We start from the raw sequence: 11,598 nt of genomic DNA, 5'->3' as shown, positions 1-11,598 counted from the left end.
TCCAAGCCTAGCAGAGAGCCTGAAAAGGAATCGACCTGCTGACCCCTTGATCTCAGACTTCTGGCTGCTAGGACTCCGTGGAATAAAACAAATTTCTGTTGTTTAAAACACCCAGTTTGTGAGAATTTGTATGGCAGCCCTAGGAACTGACACAGTGAGTTTCCACCACTAAAACATTACAGGAAGGCCGCAGCCCTACACAGTTATGCGGACTGTTTGATGAGTGGGATTGTTTTCCTAAATTCACCAACGCTGAGGTCAGATGACTGACTGGGAGTGCAGCCAGCTTCCTCTTGCTTTTGCTCCAGCCACTGGTCTGCAGGAGTTTTTTTCTTCTTTTTCTAACTTCCCCTCCTGAGACAGGGGTGATAAATATCAGAGAAACAAAAGTCCAGAATGCTACGGTTGCCACTCTCACTTCCTCTTGCCCCTCACCCAGCGCTGCTTTGAATACAGTAATTGCCGTGGGGCACGCACAAGGGAGAAAAGACTGCAGTGCCTTCGAGACTGCTGGGCAGGCGATTAATGCGCGTCATGCTGTGGCAGGGCCATTTCTGGTGGCAGACAATGCCGGGATAATGCGGCTCACCCGCCTGGCTGGGACGCTGCTCCCAGCCATGGCCTTCCTCTCCTGCCTGAGACCCGAGAGCTGGGACCCTTGTGTGCAGGTATGTGTTTGGGGTCCATTCATCTCCTGGGTGCTTTGTCTTGCTTTTTCAGAAAAGAGCTGAACTTCCCACTGTGGGCCCTTGTTAGTTTCATTTCCAAAAAGGAATCGAATTACCTTAAAGCCATGAGAAGCCACAGGGACCAAATAATTCACAGTTACAAGGCACTAACAGGCAGCCCCTGGGATCATGTCCTACTTAGGACTGTAGTTCAGATAGACCTGCTGAAAACCACTCTTCTTAGGCTTCTGGGCTGTGTGACCTTGAAGGAGTTATTAGGCCTCTCTGAGATGCTTCTCACATCTGTAACAGGATCGTATCACCTCCTTCAATGGATAGTTGTAAGAAGGCTGCCTCCAGTCATTTCTTTCTGCTGGTGATCTGGGCACTGAGCTTCCAGCAGTCACTGCCCCTTTCAGTCTCAAGAAGATGTTTTTGTTGTGTGTGTGTGTGTGTTTTTTTTTTTGTCTCTTAACAAGAAGAAACTTTCTATGTGGACTTCAGACTTCTGAATCTAGGCATAGTTCTATCCAAAGGATAAAAAGCAAAACAATTTTAATAAAAAAAAGGAGAGACAGAAAAATAGAAAAAGAGAGAGGTAAAGAGAAAAAGGAAAAAGGAGAGAGAAAGATATAAAATGTCAGCCAATGCAATGGTTTCTTTCTCTGTGAAACATGAGCCAGCTGGTTCGCAATCACATTCACGATGGATCTCTCTGGTTTCCACAATTGCCTTGGAAGCTCACAGCAGAAGCCAAAAGCCCTGAGAATGTCCTGGTCTTAGGGTGTGGCAGGGCCAGACACTCAACAAAAGTATAACCAGCCCGAGTCCTGAAATTAGGGACATGGGGGAAATAGTGGACTTCAAGAGGAACAAAGATGAATTTATCACCTCAGAGTCCTCTGTTTCCCCAGTTCACTGCCCAGTGCCCCACACCATGTCCTCCTCTCTGACTCTTTTGCTGTTAGGTTGCTGGGAAGAGACCATCCAACCCGGGTGGTCACCCCTGGATAAAACTGCAGCCACCCCTGACTCCTCCTTCCCTCATGCCTCATATTCTCTGTCTCCAGAGCCTGCCCAATCCCTCTGTGCTAAGCCAGGGCAGGTCCTCAGGCCCCTGGCCTTCATTCACTCTTAGATAATGACTAGTCTGACTCCATAGCCCCCTTCCTTTAATGTACTCTGTACATTTTTTGTTTGTTGTTTATTTGTAGTTGTTGTTTTTTCCTAAGGCCTGGGTCTAGCAAATTACCCTCTTTAAAAACATAGTAACTCTCCTTTGCTATCAGGACCAGTTCCTAGCATAGGGCCTGTGCACTGACTGTTCCTATAGCTAGAACGCTTTCCCCCTAGATCAGTGCTGTCCACTGATAACATCATGTGGGTCACAGGATATGATTTAAGTTTAAATCATTCATTTAACTAACTGAATTTAAAACATAGTTTTCTAAACCCAATATATTCAAAAGTTATTTCAAAATGTAATTTACACACCACTATTAATAAAGCATTTTACATTCATTCTTTGGTACTAAGTCTTTAGTATATATTTTACATTCACCATACATCTCAGTTTAGATTATTCATATTTCTTTTTTTTTTTGCCCCTAAGGGAGAGGGAGAAAGAGATAGAAACATCAATGATGAGAAAGAATCATTGAGAATCGCTGGTTGGGGACTGAGCCCGCAACCCGGGCATGTGTCCTGACTGGAATGAAACCTCGACCCCTTGGTTCACAGGTCGATGTGCAACCACTGAGCCATGCCAGCCGGGCAGACTATTCACATTTTTCAAGCTCAGTAGCCTTGGGTGACTAGTGGCTGCCATGTTGGATAGCGTAGGCCTAGATATTTGCATGGCTTAATCCCTCACTTCATTCAGATCTCTGCTTAAGTGTCACCTCCCTCTGGGTAGTCTTCCCTGATCAACTCATGTACAGCTGCCGGCACCATATTTGTCCCTAATATTTTATGCTGCTTTATTTTATACAGGACACCATTATATAATATATAACATATATATTAGTTTATTTGTACATTTTCTTTCCCTTTGAGATAGAATCTTTAAGAGGGCATGGCCATTGTGGGTTTTATTTATCACTATTTCTCAGTTCCCAGCACACAGTAGTTGTACAACTTCAAGGTGTCAAATGATTTAAAAGGATTGCCAAAAGATAAAGTATAAGCACTTCCTTATTGGACCCTGGCTTCCCCTTGGGCTTGGGTTTCACGTGCCAGCTGATAAGAATGAGTTTTTCACTCTCCTCACTCCCCTGCTCCCTCCTCCTCCTTTTTCCATGTATCCAAATCTTGTTCATCCTTCAAGACCCACCTTGAAATCTTCTCTTTCTCAAAAGACTTCTACTATCCTTTGATGCAGAATTGATCTCTATGTTTTCTGAACCAGAGGAAATATTTTCCAAGCCTAGTCTAATAGCCCTTTTCAATATATATATATTTTCCCCTCTCTCTTTTTCCCCCTTATTAACTCAGTTTCTACACCCCCCAACCCCCCACCTCCCTTCCTCACACCCCCAAGAGCTGTCAGCCTGCTGTCTGCTATGAGTCTGTCTCTATTTCCCTTGTTAGTTCCATTTGTTCATTAGATTCCACCTATGAGTGAAAGCATATGGTACTTATCTTTCTCTGACTGGCTTATTTCACTGTTTTAACCCTTACTCTAGATTGTGAGCTCATGGAAGTCTGAAGCCACATCACATTGGTCTTTGTACTGCCCAAAACACAAAACAGAAAATGCCTACAATTGGGATTTAAACAAACCTCCATTCAATCAGTAATTCACTTATTGAACAAATATTTATTAAGCATTGACTATTTTCCAGGCACCATTCTGAGTGCGGGAGACATAGCAGAGAGCAAGACCATCAGACCTTACAACCTAGTCAGGGAGACGAACAATACAGATGGAACAGTTGCATGGGCAACATGATGTTAGATGGTGATACGTCCTGGGTGGCAGGATAAAAGGCGGTGAGAGAAGAGTGACTGGCACCGTCCTCTATTAGACAGTGTGGCCTGTGAGGCTCCTGTTAGAGGCAGCATTTAAGCAGACATGTGCATTAAGTGAGGACCTGCACATATGGCCTGGCCTGTAAGACTTTATGCATATTCTTTCACCTCTAGAAATTCTTCCTTAAAAAGTTTAGTTGAATATTAAAGTATTTAACTTAAGAAATATACTGGTGTATAGCAATTAATTAATAACAACTAATGATAGTAAAAGCCAACATTTATTGATCATCTATTTAAATGCCTTATCTCTTGTAATCCTTTTAAAGGTTCTTATGGGTATTAAATAACAGAAAGCCACAATTAGCTGACTTAAGCAAGACATGTTTTTAGAGAAATCAGAGAATCCAGAAATCAAATGGGTTTTTGGAGAACAGGGATTACAGAAAATTTGGGAAAGTATAATAGAAGCTAACACAGAAAACAAGTCAGCATAAAGCACTGGATGTTATTGACCAGGTTCCACCATAGTCTAGGCACTCCAACTATTTTCCCCATTTCTCTATCACCTGCTCAGAGGTCAATAAGCCAAGGGAGAGAAGCAATTGGGCTATGGGTAAGGAAAGTCTGAACACCTTGACTGTCAGTCTCCCAGGCTGTATACAATGGGGGCGTTACTTGGAAAACAAAGTCTTCTCCTAAATCACATGGAAGAGCTGAGGTGAAGCCCTAGGCTCGTGGACTCCAGAGCCTCAGCTCTTCACCATTCTACTATTGGTTGTTGCTAAATGCTGCCGTTATTATAGCAGAGGTAAGAATAGTAGGTACATGGTAGGTGCTCTTCCCTTCTTAGTCCAGAGTAAGGTGTTTTGTAAGTATGAAGTGAGTAGGTAAATGGGTTGGTGGATGGATGGATGGGTGCATGGATGCAGGTTGTCCTAGAGACCTCTCTGACTCTGGCCAAGGAGAAGGGAAAGTTGTGTTGAGGTGCATGGCGTTAAGACACTGCATCTAACGTATGATCATTGCAGGTGGTTCCTAATGTTACTTATCAGTGCATGGAGCTGAATCTCTACACAATCCCTGATAACATCCCTACAACAACCAAGAACCTGGACCTGAGCTTTAACCCCCTGAGGCATTTAGGCAGCCACAGCTTCTCCAACTTCTCAGAACTGCAGGTGCTGGATTTATCCAGGTAATGACAAGCTTTTAGACACAGCACCAGGTAAAATGTTCATTGTTCTATCCTTTCAGTCACTTATTCATCCATCCGATAGATGTCTTACTTGCTATATAACTTTGGACAAGTCATTTGCCTTCTCCAGTTCTCCATTTTACATACAAAATATGTGAAATCAGTAGCTAGACAACAGATAGTTTCTAAGGATAATCCTATCTTTGAACTTCTTTTTACGTCAGGAGAGAAAATGGTCTCAAACTCTTTCATCAGCAGATGACTACTTGCTATATGTACACTCTTTTAGGAATCAAAAGTATGTTGAGATATAGCATTCAATCTCAGCTACCAAGTAGGGCATATCTACTTGAAACAGTTAATATGTTAAAATCATGAGCATGGTACTGGGCACATAATAGACATTCAACAAATATTACTGATTTGGATTTTGGATTTTGAACCTGAGATAAGAATAAAAATAAGTCAGTGATAAGCTATGCGCAAAATAGAAGCAGTACACTGCATTTTTCAGAAGAGGGGTGTTTTCTTCAGTGAGTAGTCAAGACAGACTTCATGAGCTGAGTGGAGTAGAGAATATAGGGAATTAGGAAGATACAAGGAACCCATGGAGAAAGATGGCAAGATCTAAGGGAAACACTACTGTGGGTGAGAACACTGACTAAGATTTCCCTTTCTGATGCTTCATTCATTATGACAGGTTAAGTTATTATCATTATTTGGGGAGGGGAAACTGAACCTTAAAATTGGTTAGGGGGCTTACCCGGTCTGTGTGTCTCAGTGGTTGAGCATCAACCTATGAACCAGGAGGTCACAGTTTGTTTCTCAGTCAGGGCATATGCCCCCATTGGGGGCTCAATCCCCAGTGGAGGGGCGGGGGGATGCATGCAGAAGGCAACCGATTGATGATTCTCTCTCATCATTGATGTTTCTATCTCTCTCTCCCTCTTCCCTCCTCTCTGAAATCAATAAAAATATATTCTTAAAATATTGGTTACGAGTCTTAATAAAAAATAGTGAACTATATTTAGTTAGAGGACTCAATAACGAACCATAGTTTCTGTAACAGTTTGTGAAAATAGAGAAACACTGCATATATTGCTTTTTATTATAGATAGTCCTGATAAAGACTACATTTCTAGAGTGAAATACACTTCTAGAGTAGATGTTTCTGTAAAAAGTGATCATCTGATATTTCACACTCTAACTCAGATACCGACAGAGTATAACAAAGAAGAGTGGGGCATGTTAAAAGCAGTGGTGTATTTTATAGAGCCCGTGGGCTCAGGTCCTCCACCAACATGTACAGCCACATGGCCTGAGGCATGTCGCTTCATCTCCCTGAATCTCCAGTTCCACATCTGTGAAGCAGAAATGATGAAACTTACCCCATAGGGTTAAATGTGATAATGAATGCTGACATGCTATACATACTTAAAATCTTAATAAAGGAAACTGGATAAGTATAAAGTATTATTATTATAGCATTTCATTACTTTCTAAAGTTCAGTTTTCTCACTAGGAATCTTGTCAAGAGCTATATGGAGGTAGACAGACCAACTCTCCCTCTTTTTTAAACAAGAAGTAGTTTATTATCAAATAATTTCCCTTATAACTCATCTTTGATCCATCACCTACCACAGGGACTTTTCTCAGAGACCTTAATATGTGCTCAGAGAGAGGCAGCTTCCTCTCTGGTTAGCCACTAGGGCACACAATGGTATAATAGACAATCTATGCCTATTCATATTGCTTTACAATGTTCACATACAGTTACTCAACTAGTTCTCTAAGGATGCTTTGTGATGGGCCAGGAAGGAATTTTTTTTCTATAGAAACTTATTGATACATTTTTTCTTTTTATAGACAAGGAAACTGAGGCAGGGGGAGTTTAAGTGACTTATCTATGTTCATGTATCTTGCTTGCAAGAAGACTAGGGATTCAAGTTCACATCTCCCACTTCCAAGTTCAATGTTTACTTCATCTTAGTACTCGATTTTTCTAAAGTAATGAGCACCCTTTGATGAGACAGAGACATAGCAAGACTCTTCCAGTCTTGCCTGATGCATGGAATGATATATACATAAGATTACGGACTATAAAATCATAGAGCTAAAAGTAACTTGAGGAAGAATCATGTTTAGCTGCCTCATTAAGAAGTGTGGTAACTTAGGCCCCTGAGGAGGAAAGGAGTTCCTGAGATCATTTTGTAGAAAAGGACAAGCAGAGATGCCAGAACCCAGATGTCTTGGCCTCGTCTTCCATTGTCCTTTCTGCTGCACCCACTACCTTCTATCCAGTTACTAATCAGTAACAGAAGCCTGGACTGAAATGCCTGTATTACCCATGAACCTCCTGAAGGAGATAGGGCAAGCGGAAACATTGCCAATGTAATTCAGGTTGGACTAGGAAAGGAGTCATTTACAAACTGTAACTGGAAGGCACTTGCCATGCTAGCAAGAGTTGACCATTAGCTCACTGTTGGTTGGCTGGATAAAAGCCTTGTCTCACAGATACCTCTATCAACATTGTACAGCATGGCTTCCATTTCACTTGGGGTATGATCAAAGTCCTTTTTCTGGTATTGAAGCCTAGGGCCTTAGTTTTACTTCCGTTCTCCACAATCCCTTCTCACACCCCTCTACTTCCTTCTCTGACTCTGGACGAAAAAGTTGGTTCTCACAGTTCCTCTGTGTATGATGGCTGCCACCTAACTCAAGGGTTTTGTACCTGCTGTTGTGCTCACTTCCTTTTCTTGTTCATCCCTATTCATCTTTCAAATTTCAACTTAAATGTTCTCAGAGAAGCCTGCTTTCACCCCCCCTTGTCTAAGTCTGTTCCCTGGGTACAAACTCTCCTAGTATATTTTTCTTCAATAAAACTCACCCTTATCACTAACATTTACCTGGGATAATTATAACTTTTCATCAACATTAAGGGTACCTGGGACACTTAGGTATAATTTCTTACATCTTTGAAATTGACATTGACCAGTCATTTATCCTGCCCAACTACTAATTGGACTGTCTGTACCAATCAGATGTATGGTCACAATTACCTGCAGCAGGGAATGGCTAACGTTGATCCCTGGTTATTACATACTCTCTCAGCCATACCTTCAGTATGTGACCCAATTATTGATCTTTAACTGATTTTGTTCTGATGGATGTATTGTCTCTGCTTAGCATGTGTGATAAAAGAGTTTGTTGCCTTGGCTGCAGTGGCTTGGTCGAGTGCCATCCCATTCACCAAAAGGTCGCAGGTTAGATTCCTGGTCAGGTGACATACATGCCTGATTGCGGGCTAAATCCCCAGTAAGGGACAAGTTGGGTGCAAGAGGCAGCCGATCCATGGTTCTCTCTCATTGATGTTTCTATCTCTCTCTTTGTCTTCCTTCATCTCTCTCCAAAATCAATAAAAACATATTTAGAGAAAAAGAGTTTGTCACTGTGGCTTATAAGATAATACCCAAGCTGTGAGGCTTCCCATGTGTCCCTGCCATCATCAGCTTTGGCATCTTTGCCTGTTCACAATTGTATGGCATGTCAAAGCCGTGGGAAGAGATATATGATGCTGTTTTTCCATTGTGGGCTCCCTATTCATCAGAAACATATAATCTGTATCTGTTTTCCCTGTAGGTGTGAAATTCAGAAGATTGAAGATGATGCATATCAAGGCCTAAAACATCTCTCCATCTTGATATTGACAGGAAACCCTATCCAGAGTTTAGCCCCAGGAGCCTTTTCTGGACTACCAAGTTTACAGACACTGGTGGCTGTGGAGACAAACCTAGCCTCTCTAGAGGACTTCCCCATCACACATCTGAAATCCTTGAAGGAGCTTAATGTGGCTCACAATCTAATCGATTCCTTCAAGTTACCGAACTATTTTTCTAACCTGCCTAACCTGGAGCACTTGGACCTTTCCAATAATAAGATTCGAAATATTTACCATGAAGACTTGCAGGTTTTACATCAAATGCCCTCATTCAAACTCTCTTTAGACCTGTCCCTCAACCCTTTAGACTTTATCCAACCAGGTGCCTTTGAAAAAATTAAGCTCCATGAACTGACTTTGAGAAGTAATTTTGATAGTGCAGAGGTCATGAAAACGTTTATTCAAGGTCTGGCAGGTTTAAAGATCAAACGGCTGATTCTGGGAGAATTTAAAAATGAAAGGATCTTAGTAAACTTGGACAAATCTGCCCTGGAGGAACTGTGTAATTTGACCATTGAAGAATTCCGGATAGCACACTTCCAAGACTTTCCAGAGGATTACCTTGGCTTTTTAAATTGTTTGGCAGATGCTTCTGCAATATCTCTGGTGAGTCTGAATATAGACAGGCTAGAAAGCCTTCCAAAAGGTTTCAAATGGCAATACTTAAACTTGACTAATTGTAAATTTGAACATTTTCCTACATTGGAGCTTACCTTTCTCAAGCAGTTTGTTTTCACTGACAACAAAGGTATTACCACTTTTACTGAAGTTAATCTAAGAAACCTTGAGTTTCTAGATCTCAGTAGCAATGGCTTGAGTTTCAAGTCTTGCTGCTCTCACCGTGATTTTGGGACAACCCGACTGAAACACTTAAATCTGAGCTTCAATAGTATTATTACCATGACTTCAAACTTCGTGGGCTTAGAGCAACTAGAACGACTGGATTTCCAGCATTCCACTTTGAAACAGGCCAGTACTTTTTCAATATTCCTCTCACTCAAAAACCTCCTTTACCTTGATATCTCTTACACTAACATCCAGATTGTCTTCAAGGGCATCTTTGATGGCTTGATCAGCCTCCAAGTCTTGAAAATGGCTGGCAATTCCTTTCAGGATGCATTCCTTCCAAATGTCTTCAGAGATCTGACTCAGTTGACTATCCTGGACCTCTCTCAGTGTCAATTGGAACAGGTGTCTCCGCAGGCATTCAGCTCACTCCTTAGACTCGAGGTGCTAAATATGAGTCACAACCACCTCTTGTCCTTGGATATGCTTCCTTACAAAAATCTCCCTCTCTCGGTTCTAGACTGCAGTTTTAACCGTATAGTGGCCGCCAATGGGCAGGAACTACAGCATTTTCCAAGCAATGTAACTTCCTTACATCTGACCCAGAATGACTTTGCTTGTGTTTGTGAACACATGCGTTTCCTGCAGTGGGTCCAGGACCACAGGAGCATCTTGGTGGGAGCTGAACACATGATGTGTAAGACACCTTTAGCTATGCAGGGTGTGCCTGTGCTCAGTTTTAGAAACACCACCTGCCAGATGAACAAAACTGTCATTAGTGTGTCCGTTCTCTCAGTACTCGTGGTATCTGTGGCTGCAGTTCTGGTCTACAAGTTCTATTTCCACCTGATGCTTCTGGCTGGCTGCAAAAGGTACAGCAAAGGGGACAGCACTTATGATGCCTTTGTCATCTACTCCAGCCACGATGAGGACTGGGTGAGGAATGAGTTGGTAAAGAACTTGGAGGAGGGGGTACCCCCCTTTCAGCTCTGCCTTCACTACAGAGACTTTATCCCTGGCGTGGCCATTGCTGCCAACATCATCCAGGAAGGTTTCCACAAGAGCAGGAAGGTCATTGTGGTGGTGTCCCAGCACTTCATCCAGAGCCGATGGTGCATCTTTGAATATGAGATTGCCCAGACCTGGCAGTTCCTGAGCAGTCACGCGGGCATCATCTTCATCGTCCTGCAGAAGGTGGAGAAATCCCTGCTCCGGCAGCAGGTGGAGCTGTATCGCCTTCTCAGCAGGAACACTTACCTAGAGTGGGAGGACAGTGCCCTGGGCCGGCACATCTTCTGGCGACGACTGAGAAAAGCCTTGCTGGATGGTAAGCCATGGAGTCCAGAAGGAACAGTGGATGCAGAAGTCAGTCAGGATGAAACAATGACCTCCTTCTGACATATAAATACTCCTCAGGTGCCTCTTGCCCAGATGTACCCAATATTTGTTCAGTTGACTAGTATTAAGTGCTGCAGCAGAGCAGGCATTGCGCCAAGGGAAGGTGCTTCAGTGGTACCCAGGACACACAGGACTGCTAATCTCACAGAGTTTACAGTGTGGAGGGAATAAATACTGTGCTAAAATATAGAACCTGCAGGTGGGTGTTTCAACCAACTCAGCCTAGGCATTGAGGACAGGGAAACTCAATTCAACTCTTACACTATATAATTGAATTATAACTAAGAGACCTGCCCTGGTAACATCAGAAAAGGACACAATTCTTCTCCTGAGCCTTTTGAATGGAAGGCACCTCGTATTTTATGTGTTGGCCACCTTGAAACAAAGCGGTTGTGGTCGTTTCTACTACACTGGACCTTTGCTCACTTTTCCCTTTTCTATTGAATACAATTTAAATTCTACATGATGACTCAGAAGGCTTCTGATTCAGATCCTCCTCCACTTTAAGTCAGTTGCCTCACAAAGGTGAAAACCCTGCACCCATTTCCTAAGGACACCCGATGAAAGCATCTTCACAAACATCCTGGTCATTATTAACTAATAATCCCCGTTGTTTTATTTTTAATAAATTCAGTTCTCATTTTACATGTCTTCTCTATAAACCTCAATTTTTCAGTATGGTTGTAAGAGACATGCTGGAAACATCCATCTTTAACCACTATCTTTCAAGCAAATATGTCAAATGCACTCTGTCACTTTGTCACTTGATGTCATTCTAAATTGATTACCGACTAAGTTATGACTGTCATAAAGGAAGCATTAAAATAATTTGGTGGAAAGTGGTGCTTATTGTAATGGGG

At 42.3% G+C, this 11,598-nt stretch overlaps 1 protein-coding gene across 1 annotated transcript; it reads left to right on the top strand.

Annotated features, from left to right (window-relative positions):
* Positions 1 to 389: 389 nt before the first annotated feature.
* TLR4 (toll like receptor 4) lies at positions 390 to 11,383 on the top strand. Its single transcript, XM_008152116.3, has 3 exons — positions 390 to 668; positions 4,670 to 4,836; positions 8,476 to 11,383. The coding sequence occupies exons 1-3, from the start codon at positions 579 to 581 to the stop codon at positions 10,736 to 10,738; spliced, it is 2,520 nt and encodes an 839-aa protein (XP_008150338.2). The 5' UTR covers positions 390 to 578; the 3' UTR covers positions 10,739 to 11,383.
* Positions 11,384 to 11,598: the final 215 nt, after the last annotated feature.

This window comes from Eptesicus fuscus, chromosome 15 (assembly GCF_027574615.1).
Source record: "Eptesicus fuscus isolate TK198812 chromosome 15, DD_ASM_mEF_20220401, whole genome shotgun sequence".
NCBI classification, from domain to species: Eukaryota; Metazoa; Chordata; class Mammalia; order Chiroptera; family Vespertilionidae; genus Eptesicus; species Eptesicus fuscus.
This window is presented reverse-complemented; position numbering and strand designations above follow the sequence as displayed.